The 17799-nt window shown below is 48.5% G+C and overlaps 9 protein-coding genes and 1 non-coding gene across 10 annotated transcripts; 8 read left to right on the forward strand and 2 right to left on the reverse strand.

The window, feature by feature from the left end:
* Positions 1 to 508: 508 nt before the first annotated feature.
* BDV37DRAFT_294259 (ergosterol biosynthesis ERG4/ERG24 family-domain-containing protein) lies at positions 509 to 2216 on the forward strand (the record flags this gene model as incomplete). Its single annotated transcript, XM_032089597.1, has 5 exons — positions 509 to 979; positions 1140 to 1222; positions 1294 to 1410; positions 1471 to 1793; positions 1874 to 2216. 5 exons carry the CDS (start codon positions 509 to 511, stop codon positions 2107 to 2109), a joined length of 1230 nt encoding a protein of 409 aa, XP_031941225.1. The 3' UTR covers positions 2110 to 2216.
* Positions 2217 to 2625: 409 nt separating this feature from the next.
* Positions 2626 to 5841, forward strand: BDV37DRAFT_126202 (DUF3433 domain-containing protein). Its single transcript, XM_032078655.1, has 2 exons — positions 2626 to 2834; positions 2919 to 5841. Exons 1-2 carry the CDS (start codon positions 2789 to 2791, stop codon positions 5366 to 5368), a joined length of 2496 nt encoding a protein of 831 aa, XP_031941226.1. The 5' UTR covers positions 2626 to 2788; the 3' UTR covers positions 5369 to 5841.
* Positions 5840 to 8163, forward strand: BDV37DRAFT_126203 (Zn(II)2Cys6 transcription factor domain-containing protein). The gene is made up of 4 exons (XM_032078656.1): positions 5840 to 6110; positions 6162 to 6812; positions 6869 to 7009; positions 7063 to 8163. The coding sequence occupies exons 1-4, from the start codon at positions 6051 to 6053 to the stop codon at positions 7819 to 7821; spliced, it is 1611 nt and encodes a 536-aa protein (XP_031941227.1). The 5' UTR covers positions 5840 to 6050; the 3' UTR covers positions 7822 to 8163.
* Position 8164: 1 nt separating this feature from the next.
* On the forward strand, positions 8165 to 9041 carry BDV37DRAFT_126191 (uncharacterized protein). The gene has a single exon (XM_032078654.1). It carries the CDS (start codon positions 8311 to 8313, stop codon positions 8893 to 8895), a length of 585 nt encoding a protein of 194 aa, XP_031941228.1. The 5' UTR covers positions 8165 to 8310; the 3' UTR covers positions 8896 to 9041.
* A 294-nt stretch (positions 9042 to 9335) lies between these two features.
* BDV37DRAFT_249093 (acylglycerol lipase) lies at positions 9336 to 10852 on the forward strand. The gene is made up of 2 exons (XM_032082038.1): positions 9336 to 9679; positions 9737 to 10852. Exons 1-2 carry the CDS (start codon positions 9605 to 9607, stop codon positions 10556 to 10558), a joined length of 897 nt encoding a protein of 298 aa, XP_031941229.1. The 5' UTR covers positions 9336 to 9604; the 3' UTR covers positions 10559 to 10852.
* A 149-nt stretch (positions 10853 to 11001) lies between these two features.
* On the forward strand, positions 11002 to 11073 carry BDV37DRAFT_t116. The gene has a single exon. It is a non-coding gene; the product is annotated as a tRNA-Glu (tRNA).
* Positions 11074 to 11341: 268 nt separating this feature from the next.
* Positions 11342 to 11904, reverse strand: BDV37DRAFT_283384 (profilin; the record flags this gene model as incomplete). The annotated part of the gene is made up of 4 exons (XM_032087276.1): positions 11342 to 11476; positions 11532 to 11666; positions 11729 to 11829; positions 11892 to 11904. The coding sequence occupies 4 exons, from the start codon at positions 11902 to 11904 to the stop codon at positions 11342 to 11344; spliced, it is 384 nt and encodes a 127-aa protein (XP_031941230.1).
* A 427-nt stretch (positions 11905 to 12331) lies between these two features.
* Positions 12332 to 13876, forward strand: BDV37DRAFT_294261 (Actin, cytoplasmic; the record flags this gene model as incomplete). Its single annotated transcript, XM_032089599.1, has 5 exons — positions 12332 to 12338; positions 12477 to 12513; positions 12620 to 12683; positions 12758 to 13513; positions 13646 to 13876. 5 exons carry the CDS (start codon positions 12332 to 12334, stop codon positions 13874 to 13876), a joined length of 1095 nt encoding a protein of 364 aa, XP_031941231.1.
* A 546-nt stretch (positions 13877 to 14422) lies between these two features.
* On the forward strand, positions 14423 to 14752 carry BDV37DRAFT_283386 (RNA recognition motif domain-containing protein; the record flags this gene model as incomplete). Its single annotated transcript, XM_032087277.1, has 3 exons — positions 14423 to 14445; positions 14513 to 14585; positions 14642 to 14752. 3 exons carry the CDS (start codon positions 14423 to 14425, stop codon positions 14750 to 14752), a joined length of 207 nt encoding a protein of 68 aa, XP_031941232.1.
* Positions 14753 to 15911: 1159 nt separating this feature from the next.
* BDV37DRAFT_271823 (uncharacterized protein) lies at positions 15912 to 17249 on the reverse strand (the record flags this gene model as incomplete). The annotated part of the gene is made up of 4 exons (XM_032084775.1): positions 15912 to 16430; positions 16487 to 16881; positions 16932 to 17085; positions 17133 to 17249. The coding sequence occupies 4 exons, from the start codon at positions 17247 to 17249 to the stop codon at positions 15912 to 15914; spliced, it is 1185 nt and encodes a 394-aa protein (XP_031941233.1).
* Positions 17250 to 17799: the final 550 nt, after the last annotated feature.

Genomic DNA, 17799 nt, shown 5'->3' on the forward strand with positions numbered 1-17799 from the left:
TTTGTTCTACTTGTAGTACCGGTATATAACTCACTGCTATGGGGGAGCCCTAGCGCGATCTATTCATTTGAATTCAGTCGTACCATATCAAACTACCTCCAGTTCTCAGCACTCTTCTTTGTGAATGCTGTCCATTTCCGAGGTATGCAGTCCAAAAAGCATTAGTCCTTGATAGTAAATCCTGACTAATAACCTCAAGCAGTGCTGGACTTTCTGCATACGCGTAACCGAGCTATTGGGACTCTTGAATCTGTGGGAAAGTGGAGAAGGATAAAGACACATCACACGAGTAAATCTGGCACAGAATGGGCCCCTTGCATACTAATAGTACTAAATAGTGGTAGTTCATCCTTTTGGAATGCTCATAAGTATTCATATTAGTCAATACTCATTAATTTTTCCTCTGGAGTGACTTCCTGTATTCCTGGGATTCGTTCCCATTATATCCTGACACATCAAGACCTAAAATATGGAGTTTGACAAACCAAAATACTCTTCTAGTGCACCCATGACCTCTCCAAAGGGTGAAAGACCTAAGGACCAGCAGCAGCTGAGGCCATCTGCAATCACTGAGGCAATAAGTTTCATCTTGTGTACAACTAGTCCTCTTTTTGTGATTTACTACTGGATAGTCTATCACTACTTTGATACCTCGATAACGGCCGCAGCCAGAACTGCCTCCTCGGAGGGTCTGATTCAGTTCTTTGCTACTCGCTTTCCTCATCCAAATGCGGCAGCCATCTTGGGCTATTCCGCTTGGCTTGCTCTTCAGGCAGTTCTGTATATCTACTTGCCCGGGACCGAAAGTCTTGGTCCTGTAACGCCGACCGGGCGGAGGTTGAGGTATAAACTGAACGGTCTCGCAGCATGGGGCGCAACCGTCGCTTTGTGGGCCATCGGAACTACCTTGGGAGTCTTTGACCCTGCATACATTGCTAAGAACTGGGAGAGCTTCATGTGGACCATTAATGTCTTTGCTGTGAGCGCTACGATGATATTCCACATCAAGGCTCACATAATACCAGACAATGAGGGCGAGACATTCATAACAGGCAAGTTCTCACTAAGTCACTTTCGTCACGCTTCTCTAAACAAACTCCTTAGGTTCATTTTGGTACGACATCTTCGAAGGTGGTGAGCTTCACCCTCGTATAGGGAAGATGTGGGATTGGAGACATTTCTTTTGTACCCGTACCGGCGGCATCCTCACCTGGACCGTGATGTAAGTTCCTTTCGTATATTTCATGCAAAAAAAAGGTTTGAAAATCGTTGGTCCTAATGTTGGCGATGTAGTGATTTATCCTTTGCGGCGTTTCAATATCAAACCCACGGCCAGTTGACAAATACCATGGTGGCGGTTGTGTTTCTGCGCGGGTGGGTTGTAGTGGATTTTTTTGTCAACGAGGATTGGTATGGCAGACTCTCCTAAGACCTGAGCCTCTTGGAATTGCAATAATCTAACCCAGCTAGGTTTCTCCATACTCTGGACGGCATGTATGAGTCCTTCGGCTTTTACAATATCTATGGTTTCTCTGCCATGATGCCCGTGCTTTGGTCACTACAAACACAGTATTTGGCCAAGCATCCAACAGAGCTTTCCCACCTCCACCTACTCGGTATCATAGTACTCTACGTAGTGGGCTGGTATATCCGTTTTTCTGCGGATTACCAGAAAGTCCAATTTCGCCAGACACGGGGTGAATACCCCATTTGGGGTAAAAGGGGGAAGGGAATCAAAGTGTCATACCAGACTTCAGATGGCAAAGCTCATCAGACCTTGCTCCTATGTTCTGGTAAGTTTCTTCACCAACATAATACTAGATCACTGTTTCACAGAAAACTGATGGCTTTGGTACTTCTTTCTTTCGCCTAGGATGGTGGGGATTGGCTCGTCACGCAAATTATACCGGAAGCACAATGTACACTTTAGCTCTCTGCGCTGCTTGCGGGAATGGGGGCATATTTCCCTATACTGAAGGGATCATACTGATCGGATTGCACATTCATCGGTGTTATCGTGACGAAGAAAAGTGTGCAGCAAAATATGGGGCCGACTGGTATGAGTACTGTCGCCGCGTGCCGTGGAGGATGATCCCCGGTGTCTTTTAGGTCAGTACGCATCGGAAATTGGTACGATATTTCGGGGCCTGCAATATAATGCACTATGTCAGCACATCCATGTTAGGATGAGTTTCTAAATTTAAGTGACATGTCAAAGACCAACCTGGAATATAGTCAATCTGTCTCTTGAGAGTAATCGGCCTACTGGGGCAAAAAAATCACATGTGGTGCCTGTGCCCTACGAGCATTGTCCACTGGTTCGGGCCGCAACCCAACCTCGACGACTCCGTACCTGAACTACCTCCCGTCCTCTGTTCCATGGTCTTCTCACCCTGCCAACACACTCATGCAAGGTGTAAAGATGCCTTGTCCAACCATATTGCTGTTCATCCCTTCCTGATAGGTTCTCCACACCAATAATACGAAGCCATGTTGAAGATAAATTCTAACCAGATCGATCGCGCTTCAAGCGACCGGTGGCTGGGACCTGAAGGTGGCTGGGGGTTTCCCGACCAACCAGCCCGACTCAACCCAACCACCTCATGGACAGCAACCATGTCTGTCGCTTGACAAACCTCGGGCGACTTCTCCCTTGCGTCCTGACTGAAATTATCGACACTTGAGATTTCACTCAGATGTTCAATACCTGCGTCTTGGGAATGCCCATCGCATATCATTCGCTGCAAGTGAGCCGTGCACATACATTCCTCCGTTGTCTTGAGCCGTCATGCTTGCTTCGGGGTCCGGGAATGTAAGTCTGAGGACCGTCAGCTGTAAGTACAGTACAATTTAGAATTCGCGTTACCCATCTCATGGCCAGTCCGACCGACCGAAATTCGGGTGCTGATTCCTCGTAGCAAATAGGCCGCAAGTCCTGCGTTCCGAGGATCAACAATCGGTTGCCGCCTCGGACGACTACTATTCTTTTTCAGATCGCACTGCCAGTTCGAGATCTCCGAGCAACGGCAGTCACGCTACCGTCGTGAGGTATGCCACGCCGATGTCCCACCCTGTGTCTCACACTTCATCCCCCGCCATCTCGAGAACGCATCTAGGCCTCCCCATGGTTGGGTCAACCTCCCGCCTGGAGCAGCCAGTGAGGATGCCAAACGATCACAAAAATGCGCCATCCCCCGCTACGAGTACTGTTCGCGCCGTGCAAGACAGAGAAGTTTATATGAGCCCAATGACGGAGAGCACCAGTCGCCAGGTCCCGAGTGACAGCTATGCGGGACCTCCTCCCACACCCGGCATGGATGACGTTCCATACATCCGATTTGCTATTAACCAACTTACGCGTGAAGAAGATTCTCAGAGCTTGCGAAGACCGAGTTCAGTTGCAAGCGAGGATTATCCGGCTGAGCGTCTCATTTGGGACGAAGGATTGGGGTATTTTATCCGCTCACCTGAGTCGAATAATACACCTCCCGCCCAGCAGCCGCTGTTGCAGCATTCCTCACCAGAGCCGGTCGACAGGTCCCATCAGGACTCGGTGGAACCGGAAGCCTTTGTCGCAGTCGAGCCTCCAAAAGATAGTTTGCTCTATCCACGCCTGAACTACGTGCCGTGTGTGTTACGGCCATGGGCTCTTATTGCGGTCGTCTTCTGCTCTTTGCTCATGATCGCCGGTATTGTCTTTTGTAATGTATGGTCTCAGAGACACCAGGGTTTCTGGGATTATGATGGCCAAGGAGGTGGGCGGTACTTCGTTGTTCAATTTCTCCCGCAAATTTTGGCCGTCGTCATCACCATTTGGACTTTCGTTATCCAGGCTGCAGTGTCTCGTATAATGCCATTTGCGACCATGGCCTCGGAAAGAAAGCTAGGTCAAGTGTTGCATCGCTTGCCGATTCTATCGCGGAACTTTCTGGTTCCAGACTTTTCGCAGTTTCGACATGGAGAACCGTTAGTTGGGTTCTCTTTGGTCTTAATATGGCTCTCGAATTTGATCACGTTGCCACTGCTAAGTTGCTTTTTCCAAGCAAAGTGGTTCGTCATCGATGGGCGAGGGACATGGCGTTGGACTGCTGTGCAGGATGTTGGCTGGACACTGGTAGTGATGTACGGACTGCTGACCGTTGGATTGGTTTTATTGATGTTTCGCTTTGTTCGCACTCGGTCGGGACTAATGTGGGATCCGGTCAGCCTGGCTGATCTGGTCTCGATCATTCAGCGGTCCAATATCTTGCGGGATTTTGAGCAGTCCGAAATATTGCCGGATGTAGGCGATTCGCTCAACCCTAGAGTGCTTCGGCTGGGTTATTGGCAATTATCCAACCGGGACGCGACGTTCTATGGTATCGGTGAGGTTGCAGCGCCGCTAGGAAACCCGTCTCTCCACCTCAGCGAAAAGAGCCGCGAGAAGCAACCATACGGTTTGTCCAGGGTTTCCTACGATATCGAGCAGCAGATCGGAGAGGGCAAGTATGGCTTCGATGAGCACATGTATTCGCCATCTGTTCGTTACCGCTGGACTCCATGGTTTCTTCGAGACACTTTTATTGTCGCATGGACAGTTACTATCGGTGCACTTTTTATTGCGTTCGTGCTGGTCAGCTTTATCCATGACGCTATTAAAGGGGGCTTCCCACCGCGGCTTCCCACACTCCCGTCGCCCAAGTCCTTTTCCTCGTCAAACTTCTTGTACAGCTTCATCCCAGCACTCATCGGGAACGTCCTTTTCCTCGCGTGGCAGCCTATTGATGTGTATTTCCGTGCCCTGCAGCCATTTGTCTCGCTCTCTTCCCCGGAGGGTGCACCGGCCGATCAAAGCTTGCTGTTGTCTTATCCGTCGTGCTTCCCCTTCCATGTGACAGTACTGGCTATCCTCAACAAACACTATAAGGTGGCCTGGATCTCCTTCATGAGCGTTGCCTCGGCGGCTATCCCTATCTTGGCTGGTGGTGTCTTTATCGCTCTCAACTACCCTTCGCAAAGCGAAATACGCATTGCGGCTCTTATGCCGGCATTCTACGCCATGGTCGCGTTTTGCGCAATATACACAGTGTCATTCTTGTGTATCTGGCCCGGTCGCCGCCGCTACCTGCCTCATGATATCACCACGCTCGCCGATCAGATAAGCTTCCTCTACCAGAGCCCTTTGCTCTCGGATAAAATCCTCCGTGAGCCTCGGAGCAAAGCCGATCTTGTTACGCGACTAGTCATGGCACCCCCTGGAGACAGGGACTATCCCATGTATGGCTTCGGAATCTATGTGGGGCGTGATGGCAAAGAACATCTTGGCATTGATCGCTTTCATCGGCCGGGTCGGGCAGACATGTTGATTACAACGGGGTCGATGAAATGATAACGACGTTCTTGGGGCTTGTTTCCTTTGGCAAGTCTGTACGATCTGGAGAGATGTCCACTCTGGTCCCAGATTGCGCAGCATTTAAATGGCGTATGGTTCAATGATTTTATGATTGTATGATTCAATATGGGTGATATGAATTTTCGGTTTACGTTTGACATGATGGAGGAAGGTAATGATCGATAATGAGATATGCTGACGATTTTGTTGATTCCCTTTTGTGCTTTGAGATCCCCAAAAGACCCTTCTATGTGTCCATAGCCCAGATATAATAGCCCTTTGCTTTTTACATGTTTAGATACTCGAGCAGCTATGCAATAGACAGAGTGATGTCATTTGATTATCTCGCCGATAAGATAAGGGGTTCCTGACTCATCTTCCACGTGAGCGATCAGCTAAGCCACTTTGGGCCGAGACTCCTGCCCCGTTTCTGGGACACAATATGACTACTACTTCGGTCAAGGGTTCTAGGCTCCAGCTTACTTTATATGCAAGTATCGCTCGTATCAATTGTCAAAACACCTGGTTGATTAGAGTCCGGATGAACGACTTCGCTGAGGGATTTGCGTGTTGTACATACTACGGGATCAATGCAGCGAATGCATAATTACTAAAGCCTAATCTCCTTATCGCTTTCTTTGATATCCACACATGATCGAAATTACATTGTGCTGTCACCATGGTCTACCGTGGGAAACCTAGCACGGGCTGTCAAAATTGTCGATCTAGACATATTAAAGTATGCAGTGTGTGTGCATATCCGGGATTGAAATCATGCTAATTGCTGCAGTGCGACGAAACTCGACCTCACTGTAGGGCCTGTGTCCGGACCGGCCGGACCTGTCCGGGATATCCGCACCCGCTCGATGTTATGCTAAGAGATCGAACGGCCTTCCAGCGCAAGAAAAGTAATGTTTCTAAGGCCAAGGCAGTTAATACCACAAAATGCAAAAAGGGTTCGAAGGAACTATCTTCTCCATCGACGGTGTCGGAGACGACTACGTCGCCCTCCACTGCATCTGCTATATCATTCCTGAGCTCCCCGCCAGAGGTGGAAAGGTCACCCCCCTCCGTCAACGCCGTGAGAGTTCTAAGCCCTAGTGTTCCCAGTAGTTTGTACCTGCCTTTGGAGAGTACAGTTACCTCTTTGTTCTTCAATTCCTATCTTCATCAGCCGAGAGACCCTCTCATTGGGCTCGGGTTTATGGAGCTTTTACCCGATCGATACTTCAATGCTCGGCCTGGAACTCCTTTGTATCTGGGTACACTGGCTGTGTCATTGTTCTCTGTCTCTGCCTGGACAGGGAATCGCTCATTTCTCCGCTTGGCGGAGCAGACCTTCGTGAGAGCTTTATCGAATACAAGGGTAGCCTTGCAGGGTAACCTTGGTGAAAATATGGTCGAGACTATAATGGCAGTTCTTTTACTTTCTGTCTATGAGGTGAGTCTAGATAGATTCAAGTCCTATCCGATGCTTAGGATTAATGATGATGTTAGGAGTTTTCTGCTGTTAAAGAGCACAGAATTGCAGCAAAAACGCATCTGCGAGGGGCAATTGCTTTGGTCAACAGCGGCTACATGCCACAAAGTCAGGACACCAATTCGCAAATAGTAACAAACTCAATCCAATGTCAAATTGTCTGTTATGAACTCCGAAACTCACGGGCCCTGTTGCTGATGGCTTGTTCTAGATCAAAGCCTCGACGATACCGGCTTATCCGACCATCGAAATGCCAGATGTGTGGCCTATGGCAGCGCCAATACCCCAGTCCGCACCATCACAGCTGACAGCGGCTGCAACTGAGTTAGTGGATCTTAAACAGGTCTGGGATAAGGTCGCATCACAACCGGAACTGTACGGCGCAGATGAAATCAGTCGCATATATTCCATGGCTATGATTCTCGACAGTAAACTTTGTGCCTGGGCATGGGCTCTTCCCCAACATTGGGCCCCAGTTCCGGCAACCATAGTACCCCGATCTGTCCGAGAGGCAGGTATGTTCAACAACAGGTGCGATTGTTATACAGAGATGTGGATAGGGAGCACATGGAATACCTATCGAGAATCTCGGATCGTGGTCCAAAGCATCATCCTCAACTGTCTCCGTCTGCTCCCGAACATTGGCACTCCGGACAGGGTTGAAGCAGTGATATCTACTATTAGAGAAATGGCCACTGATATTTGCGCCGCAGTCCCCTTCTTCCTTGGCAGCCAGACCATGTCTGTTCATCTGGACCCCTCCAAGGTTGAGTATCCCGAAGCTGAGGAGCGCCGGGTGACTCCGGCCCATCAGCAGACGGCTCCCCTTCTTGGTGGTTGGTTACTTCGGTCCGAACTTGAGTATCTCTGCTCGCCTGACCTGTGTTTGCCTGAGGAGCAGCAGACTTGGGTTAAGAGCCAGATGCAGAGAATCTGGCGCATCTACACATTTGAATCCCGGGTTATATGATAAGCTGGGGTTGGTTTTCCACCGGTTTCAGCGTTGGGCACTGGTATATATTGGAGGGCTATGCCCAACACATCATTTGTCGCTTTCTCTTATAGATGATTACATGAGGTGACCGCTGGGTGCCTTGACCTACCGCATTTGGGGCATGCTACGGTTTTGTATTATAGCCGCCAGATTACAATGCACATATCACGATAATGAAACACAACTCTGGCTTGTTCACGAGAGATACTGCACCGGATGACTCACAAAGTGTTTCCAGACGGTTCCAACAGCAACAATTTACCTGCCTCAGGCATAAGTCACATGACCAGTACAATATCACGGACTCCGCATCTTAGCTTCAGATCTCCGCTCCATCCGCCTCATTTTCCCCTCGCAGAGCTCACTTGAACCCAAGCACACCAAGACTGCAATTCCTACCAATCGGCATCTCTACTGTTACCAACGCAAAGAACCTCCTTCTGATTACCATTTCACTCCAACAACATGTTCTCCTTTTTCCGCCGGGGTCCTCCCCAAACCCCCGAAACCCCATCAGACCAAGCAACCTCACAGCCAACCACAACACAAACTAGCCAATCTCAACCACAATCCCAAAACCAAAGACCTGAATCCGAGCCCGAACTGAAGTTCATCAACCCCCAAACCAAATACAAACTTCTCCTCGGCGGCCTCACTTTCTTCGCCTTCTCGCTGTGGACCACCCGCCGCGCCTTAAACAGACGCTATCTCGCTTCCGTCCCACCTTTCTATACATCCTCCCTCTACCACAAGCCCGACGTCAGCGGCGGTGCGGAAGCCTTTGAGGCGCTGAATCTGGCAACACTGAATGTGCTCTCCCTGGGCATGGCGGGCACCGGGGGTATCCTGTGTGCGCTGGATATCAATGGGGTTGATGATATGAGGAGGTTTGTGAGGAGGGGGTTCTATGGTGACGGTGGAGATGTGACGAAGGTGGATAAGGAGCTGGAAGATGAGGTTGAAGCCTGGGTGGGAAGTGTGCTGGGAGAGAAGTTTGGGGTGGAGTTGAAGAAGGAGAAGGAGCGGGAGAGGAGCGAGAATAAGGCTTGAAACAGTAGTCTTTTGAGGATCTGTCGGATTACTTTTATGAAGGATTTGGTTTGGGATGGGATGCCGGTGGGTGAATTTAGGGCTTGGTTGGCGTTGATGTGTATATGTCGATTGTCGTGCATATATGGAACTGAAATACCCCACTTTTGTATTATATGTTTATTTAAAGAAATTCAATCATGATTGACTGAGGTCAAGATCTGATGGTACTCTACGTTTCCGCTATTAGGGTCTCGTCTCCGGGAGCCCTATATGAATGCTGACCCCACGAACTATCCAGTAGTTTGTTCGGTTACTGGCACTGCAGCCCAGCTTTAACCCTATCGTTCATGATCATAGCTCCATTTGTGGGATAAGCTAGAAGCAGCTCAGCGAGATGGTTGATGAAGCAGCTTTATCTAGGTGGCTTGACGCCTTCGTAGGCGTACAAAGGTGTCAATTGCAGCTCCGCCTTTTCTAACTTTGTATAATAAAGTCCCTTTACTAGGTGGTTCATATTGAAAAGGTTGTCAATGTTTTGGATAGTTAGACTAATCAGCTTCTGAAATGGAGACATAAATATAAGATGCTGAGAAGCGTCGGATAATTTGGCAGGTGAAAGCCAAGAGACGATCACTAATCCATCACGCGCCGATCACAAGGAAATCCATAAAACCATCCACCGTCTTCAATCGCTTCCACCTTACACCTCCGTGCAATATCCTTCGCCATGGCCGACATCGACATCACCGAGACCCAGTTCCAGCTCCCCGACGGATTGTCCGTCTACCAGAAGACATGGGCAGTGAGTTCTGAGTCTCCGCTGACGTATTCTTAGCACAATATTGACCCCCATGTATAGCCGAGTAGCGCTGCCCCCGTAGCGCGCCTGGTCCATTTTCATGGTTTTAGCGACCATATCAACAACACGTATGATCTGTTTCCATTTCTCGCCCGCCGTGGGATCTTCTGTACAGGAATCGATCAGCGCGGTTGGGGCCGGTCGGCCAAAACCAAGGCCGATCGCGGGAATACAGGCCCGACCGCTGTCGTTCTGGCCGATCATGCAGCATTCATCGAGGCCCAACTCGAAGCGACACCGTCTGTTCCCGTGTTCGTCATGGGTCACTCAATGGGCGGGGGATTGGTCGCAACGTTAGCCTCTACGCCCAAGTATCAAGATCTTGTTTCCCGCCTGGGGGGGATCATGCTCGCGGCACCGTTTATCGGTCTCGACGCAGAGCAGAAACCGAGCGTCATCACTGTTGCTCTCGGTCGGCTGGCTGGTAAACTATTGCCTCACTTCCAGCTTACCCAGCCGATGAAGGCCGAAACGATCGTGCGGGACCCGGCTGTGCAGCAATCCCTGAAGGATGACCCGCTCAACCCTTGTGTTGGCACGCTAGAGATGTTTGCGAACATGCTCGACCGTGCTGCCGATTTGACTTCCGGCAAGTTGAAGCTGAATGATGGGGTTCGGTCGGTCTATGTGGCCCATGGCACGGGGGACCAGGTCACCAGTCACGATGCGAGTAAGCACTGGTTTGATGCACAGACCGGCAAGGTCGCAGACCGGAAGTTCAAGTCTTACGAAGGCTGGAGCCATCTGCTTCATGCGGACCTGCCGGAGAATAGGCAAGAGTTTGCCGATGATATTGCGGGATGGATTCTCGCACGAGTGTAGATGTTTGGATGTGCAGGCGGCGTCTTCGGTTTTATAGCTAGGAATTTATTTAATGGTTTTCATGCATGTATTCCTCTTTCGAACAATCGATCAGAAGTTTTTCCTTTCTACTGAGTGTCCTCTGATCCGCTACTATGGTCCGAGAACAGTCCTTGCTGGTGTGGTGTAACTCTGAAGCACCCAGTAGGGTTTATATATATATAACAATGCAAGCCGCTGGCATGGTAGAGTGGATTGGCTGGTTCACGGCTCAAGCTGCAAAGAAGACACCATGTACCAGTTAGAAAGGTCAAAGTTGAGCATATGTATCTGAAAGTATGTAGCACTTCTAGTTTCTACTATAGCAGGTGGTAGAGTATATCAAGAGGTGTTCAAATAGATGATGAGAGTGAAAACCATATTTTGGATTATATAGCCAAATAAAATGCAGACATTCAACAACATCCGATGTGGTGTAATGGCTAACATCGCTGTCTCTCACACAGCAGCTCGGGGTTCGATTCCCCGCATCGGAAGCATTTCTTTTTTGTCTTTCATTTTTCTGCTCCGTGTTCCCGTCGATCGCCTTGCCGAGTGCTCTCCGTAGCCCCGCTTGAAAGAAACGGCAGGCGTTTGTTTTCCTCAACTTCCACTTGTTGACCAGTTGGCCGACCATAACTGGGCGTCCCAGTACATCGGTACCTACCTTAACCAATACAATACCACTCACTAACTACCACCAGCTGTACAAAATGGACCAGTATATCGGAAGTGTGATATGATTGTCAATTATATAGAACCATGTCAGTAACCCAACCCGTTCAAATACTCGCCTAGGGCTTGCACCACCCTGGCAGCCTGCTCATGTACCACTCCGTCGGGACTGTGCGCCACGACAACAACCTGGTTCGTTTTGCAGGCATATACGCCCTCCGTTCCCTAGACGGATGCCTTTCAATAAATTATACCCGTCATATCGATTGCGGGAGCATACCTTCTTGCCAGAAATCGTGTTTGCGTTTGCCGTGACCACCTGATACTTCTCCCCAGCGAGATCAACCCCATTCGAATGTAGAGAACTCGCATCACTAAACCCTGTGATAAGGCTCTGAATCTCCGCCGGTGTAACCTATAGAACCGTTTTCACCCATATTAGTCCTTGAAACCATCGTTTAACAGGAAGTGCCTTACGCTGAAACCGGGGGTCGATGCCCATATATTATCACCTCCGCCTGAAAATATAGCGGCTTTGTCAATGTGACCACTCCCTACAAGAGAAGTGTCGACATAACCTGAAGAAGATAAGAAATTAGGAATCGTGTCATATAGCCAGAAGGATATAGTAGTCCAGTACTTTGCCAGCTCATCTTTGGTGTGTTGCTAATGTAGGATGCGAGGATAAAGGGACAGTAAGACTCGTTAGGGTTCGGTTGGTAGATCGAGGGGGTTCCGGCTCTTCTTTATAGCCACCTTCTTCTGCCCCTCTTCTCGGTGGATCGTAGAGGGAACCAATCGATCTCTATTAGCTTCGCGCTTGGATCTTTGGATCTTCAATCAAGGTCAGCTCGGCTATTGGCGTGGCCAATTGAATGGTAATCACCTCCACTGTTGGCTCAGCTGAAAGCTAAACTGGTTATCTTCAGTAAGACGGGCTGAAGATCCTGACCCACTATAAATGGTATAAATGGGATTGATCCCCCTAGAGTACGTGAAAGGTTCTTAAGACTCTAATCTGCGTCTGCTTCAATAACAGTTTCAAACTCGGGAACTTTGCGTTCTCCTACCTTTACAAACATGGCGGGTATGCATTCGGAGATACCGTTTATTATGTCGTTGGTCTACAGATTCTACATCATAACTTCACTCTCACGCAGACAAGCTTACCTATCTCACCTCCATGTCTTGGAACGGCTATACTAATTCAGTGATCAAATTGCAGATTCTCAAGATGGTGCTGCTATTGTCATCGATAATGGGTATTTGACCCTACTTCCTCTCTCTCTCCCTCTGAAAATCGGCATTCGAGAATCTCCTTTACTTTGACAACATTAAACCAAACTCGCAAACTAATCTGATCTGTAGGACAATGTATACCAAGGTCGGCCTTGCTGGTGATAAGGGCCCGCGCGTGGTTTCCCGTGAGTTTGTTTGAAGCCTTTGCTTCATCCAATGCTAAGTTTACTGGATAGCGACAATTGTGGGCTATGATGGAGGGTAAAGCCCGCCGTTTCCCCGCTTGTCATTATTGAATGCGATGGACTAAGATATATGCCATGCTTCAGATTCGAGAACAACGCATACGGTGGCGATAGTGCCGGCCCGATCCAGCGTGGATTGATCACCAACTGGGATGATATGGAGAAGATCTGGAGCCACGCCTTTGCCGCCGACCTTCAAGTTGCCCCGGAAGAGCACCCGGTTCTCTTGACTGAGCCCTCGCTTAATTCCAAAAAGAGCCGAGAGAAAACCACGCAGATCATGTTTGACACCTTTAAAGCCCCAGCATTTTATCTGGGGAACGACGCTGTCTTGGCTCTGTACGCGTCCGGCCGTACCACTGGAGTGTCTATTGATTGTGGTCATGGCTCTACTGATTGCGTCCCAGTGTGGGAGGGATCAGCATTGTGCCATGCAATTATCCGGGTGAATACAGGCGGAGACGACATAACCAGATACCTGAGAGACCGATTGGGCGGAAATGCTTTCAGTCCTGATATATTCGCGGACATGAAAGAGAAGCACTGCTCTGTTGCACCTAATTTCGATCAGGCGTCTCAGGGTACTGCTCAGCATGCCTATGAGCTGCCAGATGGGCAAACGATAGAAATGGGAGCGGAGATATTCCGGGCCCCTGAAGTCCTCTTTCAGCCGTTTATGATTGGGCTTGAAACCCAGGGCATTCATGAGCAAGCGTATAATTCTATCTTCAAATGCGATCGTGACAGTCGGAGGGATCTATGTGCAAATATTGTTCTGGTACGTATACCCCTTTCGCTTTTCTTCTTTCCTTCCTTCCTTCCTTCCTTCCTTCCAAAAAAAAAGGATCATCTGCTATGATAAACGGGTTCTTTGGTTTGCTGACGGGCCTTTCCCCTCTTTCTCTTCTAGTCTGGAGGCACTTCAATGTTGCCTGGTATAGCGGACCGACTACAACACGAACTGGTCTCTCTCAGCCCGCCAACTATGAAAGTGAAGGTGGTAGCTCCCCCGGAGCGAAAGTACTCGGCCTGGATTGGAGGTTCGATGTTGGCATCACTGTCGACATTCCAAGATCGTTGGGTAACCAAGGAGGCGTATGATGAATCAGGTCCTGGTATTGTCCATAGGGTGTGCTTTTGAAGAACTAACGCCGCTGAAGGAATATAATCTGTATTTGCGGAGTGCAAGCACTGATGATAGAATGGATTGATGCCACGAAGTGGACTACATACCATAGATGTAGAACATACCAACAGGCAGAATCTTCGCTTCCTGACAATTCCGTACAATCAGTAGTACCCAGTATAAATACCCTCATGGCTGGCTTTCAGACTTGAAATTCACACTCAGCTCAGCTATCAGCGTAGTCCAGCTGAACTGCAGTCCCCGCTGAAAATGAGCGCTACCAAGTGGATCAAAACCATGTGGCCAGCCTCAATCCGCAGCCAATAATTTAAACGAACACGTCAGTGGCCAAATACAGCATGTTGTGCGTTGATCGACTGATGCACGGATGATTTCTGAGCTGGCTGAGCTGAAGGTGATCTGCAGCTGAGGTATAAATGCCCCTCCATAGATAAATAACCCTCACCTTCTCGTCCATCATTTGGATTCACGACTTGGATAATCCCTCTACTCACTTCGCGTGTACTCGAGTCTACATCAGATTAACAGTCCCTGTTCACCATGTCTACCAAACTTTTTGTCGGGTGAGTTCTACTCACATAACGATATAATCGACCAGTGGCCTCCAACTAACACAACTCCGCATAACAGAGGCCTTGCTTGGCACACAACTGACGATGCATTGAGGTCTGCATTCGGGGAATACGGCACTATTGAAGAATGTGTATGCTGGGCTTATTTATTTTTATCCATCCGATGCTCGTTACTGATGCCATGTAGATGGTGGTTAAAGACCGAGAAACACAGCGAAGCAGGGGGTTTGGCTTCGTTAGATATTCCAGCGCAGAAGAAGCACAGGCAGCAATTGATGGGCTTAATAACCAGGAGTAAGTTTTCTGACGCGTGAATCGTGTTTTGCAGTCTTTGAAATCGAAGCTAAGCCCTTTTATGGTGTTCTAGGTTGGATGGTAGAACTATCAGGGTCAGTGCATCTGCTGGTGGCCGCCACTAAGGCAGTGGTTACGGTGGCTGAAGAGGGCCAGCAGAGTAGAATTTTCATGATATAGGAATGAAAGAGAGCATGTCGATGAATTTGTATTGACTCACTTGACTGTCCTCGCGCTGGTAGACCTCGGCTCTGTGAGGGGATTCTGTGACTGGCAAGATACCGTCACGGTTCCTCAAACTTCTTTAAGAAAAGGTCTCTTTACTTCCAGGAGTCAGTCTTAGCATAGACATCCCCTTTTGTGAATTGATAGAAAAGAATGCGCATAGGTACCAGTGGATATCATTCCCTAGAATAATACATTCTCGGGTGTAGCCCCACCATAGCTCAGCAAAATTGAGTTCGTTCACCGCTACTGATCAACCAGATTCAGCTCGTTGAGGGTCTTTCAGTGGGGCAGTAGATCTGAGATGTTCAGCTCGGTGGGGCTGTATATCACTCTCCTCTATAGTTCGTTAACTATCGGGTGTGGAGAACAGGGCTTCCGTCCACTCAGCCGTACTGAAAGCCACCTGTTGACCGCGGCCGACTGGAAAGATGAGCCCTTGGGAAGTTGCTGCTTTATAGGTGAGCTAGTCAACTTAGTAGGATTTTTGTGAAAATACAGTATAGGCACTTAATTTAGTTATGTACTACTTTTTATTTCCCTCTAAGATACTGGCTCTCAAGAAACAGCTTTATGATCCTAGGACCTACACAGAGATCAACTATATTATATAATGGACTCAGTACGATCTGAGGAAAGTAAATATAGAGAAGTACCCTTGGGATAGACCGGAGAGATGTTCCGTCACCGGCTTGTTACCAAGAGGCGAGCTCCAGCTGACAACAACGATAATGGATATATGAATATAGAAAGGACTTTGCAAATAATAGTTGTCGGCGAGACTGGATGCAGAATATGAGTGCCACTTCTTGATATCCTGGCCAATTATCAGAGTAGATGTGCTAGTAGGGTTGGTAGGATGTTTGGTTGAGTAGCCCTATCACAATTCAAACAGATAGGCTTGTTGCAGAGGTTCTTGGTGCTGTCATATATCCACGTCATTTTCTGTTATGTACATGAACTTCGAGCCATGGCTCAATATCTTCATCTTCGGCCTCCTCTAGTAGTCTCCAGATCCGCCGACGATTCCGCAGGCGGAGGGGAGCATGCTCTAACGGGTGCCCCGGTTCAAAGATCTCCACTTGTGCGAGGGTACGAACAAGGCGCTCCCAATCCCAAACGTCTGCTTCATATGTCCGTATATCTACAGTATCGGATGTCACAGGGCAGCTCTGTAGCGCAGAGATATCCAAATCCCAAAGCCAGGGTAAAATCTGCCGATTGAAAAGTAAGTCACGCCACCGTCTTGATGGTAAAAGCCGGGTGCATGTCTGCTCGGGATTGATAAAAGGGTGTAAATTAGCATAAATTATATCTTGGAGCTCGGTAGGCAGTGTCTCCAGTTTAAGAAATAATCCAGATTCAGGTTGTTCTTGGAAGGACGGCGGAAGAGGTTGCAGGTATGAAAGAATCTCCTGAGTAAGTCCCGGTATAGGAGAGGGTGCCAGTTCGTATTCCTAGTAGCAGATTGTTAGTGATAGGATAAAAGTACTATAGGCTATATAGAACTTACATAGGCCTTCTGCTCTCCCCAAGCCCAGGCGACGTTATGAAAGAGATTAGTATCCCAAAAGTAATAGTACTGTGGGTGGACTACACGCCGGGGGTTAAACGAGCCGTTGCGTCCGAGAGGATAATAGGTATGTACCCTCGTTAATCGCTGCTCAAATACTTCATAGAACTGGCTGAGAGTTGTAGGACATATTGCGTTAACGGATACTCCGGCTTTCAGAAGAGTCTGGCGATAGTATACCAGATATCGCATCATATCAAGACATTCCGCATGTACCGTAACATATGGGTACTCTGAATATAGATGGTGGACTAATTTCGACGAGTGCTTTGCATAATGTACGGGTTCCAATCTTCGTAACTGCTCCCCATAATGCACACCGTCGATCTCAATCTCTAGGAAATTAGAAATCTCTTTGGTTGATTATATTGAAAGAATCACACACCATCTAGCCCGAGTACTTCGAGCGGTAGATCATGGTTTGGCAGGCTCGCAATATCCCAATCTTTCTCATAGTGATAATTCTCAGCCCGGATGGCCTGTGGTACAAACCACTTGTACCTCTCAAGATTCTTGTCTCGCACTTCTGCTTCTACCACCTGGATCTTTATAAGCAGGATCTTGCTTTTAGGGGGACGGAACTCACAAAGTTTGGGACACCACAGATCACACAGCATATATCTTCCGCGTCATAGCCCCTAGGGAATCGCTCGAATATGAAGAGATCGCCCTCGGATGGACGCTCGCTGGGGTGGAACTCCATGGTAGGTGAGATGGAATTTTGCTCGGATTTCGATCCATGCAGATGGAGTCATGGACTCAAGAAGTATAGTCAATGACTCAGACAAGGTTGCATTGTTTAGCGCCTTGAGTACATCAATATATTCTATTGATTGGCTAGTCCCACCGAGGTTTGTTAAATCATCGGGTTAGGTTTTGGAGAGGCAGTCAGGGCTGGTATTATCTTACTTCGGAACCCTCCGTCTCTATCTCTTCTATATAATCCATTACTTAGGACAAACTAGTACATACGACCATAGGGTGTGGAGAACAGGGCTTCCCGTCCGCTCAGCCGTACTTAAGCCACACGCCGGGAGGTTAGTAGTTGGGTGGGTGACCACCAGCGAATCCCTCCTGTTGTATGTTTTTTTATCCATTTATCTTTGAATGCTAGATCTGTCCTTCCTAGCATCAGAGTATATTTAGCGTGGTGACTATGAATGAACCCACTTGTGGTCATGGCCGGTTGTATGCGGCACTATATTATCCGCCTCACTGTTGACTGTCAGTACCACACACAACCAGATGTGCAC

This window comes from Aspergillus pseudonomiae (assembly GCF_009193645.1).
Source record: "Aspergillus pseudonomiae strain CBS 119388 unplaced genomic scaffold BDV37scaffold_35, whole genome shotgun sequence".
Classification (NCBI taxonomy): Eukaryota; Fungi; Ascomycota; class Eurotiomycetes; order Eurotiales; family Aspergillaceae; genus Aspergillus; species Aspergillus pseudonomiae.

Excerpts from the sequence above, each read along its gene's own strand:
- BDV37DRAFT_126202 (XM_032078655.1), top strand. The coding sequence starts at position 2,789 with ATGCTTGCTTCGGGGTCCGGGAATGTAAGTCTGAGGACCGTCAGCT. Across the intron at positions 2,835-2,918 it reads AAGTCTGAGGACCGTCAGCT|CAAATAGGCCGCAAGTCCTG; the intron begins GTAAGTACAGTA and ends GATTCCTCGTAG.
- BDV37DRAFT_126203 (XM_032078656.1), top strand. The coding sequence starts at position 6,051 with ATGGTCTACCGTGGGAAACCTAGCACGGGCTGTCAAAATTGTCGATCT. Across the intron at positions 6,813-6,868 it reads TTTTACTTTCTGTCTATGAG|GAGTTTTCTGCTGTTAAAGA; the intron begins GTGAGTCTAGAT and ends TGATGATGTTAG. Across the intron at positions 7,010-7,062 it reads ACTCAATCCAATGTCAAATT|ATCAAAGCCTCGACGATACC; the intron begins GTCTGTTATGAA and ends GGCTTGTTCTAG.
- BDV37DRAFT_126191 (XM_032078654.1), top strand. The coding sequence starts at position 8,311 with ATGTTCTCCTTTTTCCGCCGGGGTCCTCCCCAAACCCCCGAAACCCCA.
- BDV37DRAFT_249093 (XM_032082038.1), top strand. The coding sequence starts at position 9,605 with ATGGCCGACATCGACATCACCGAGACCCAGTTCCAGCTCCCCGACGGA. Across the intron at positions 9,680-9,736 it reads TCTACCAGAAGACATGGGCA|CCGAGTAGCGCTGCCCCCGT; the intron begins GTGAGTTCTGAG and ends CCCCATGTATAG.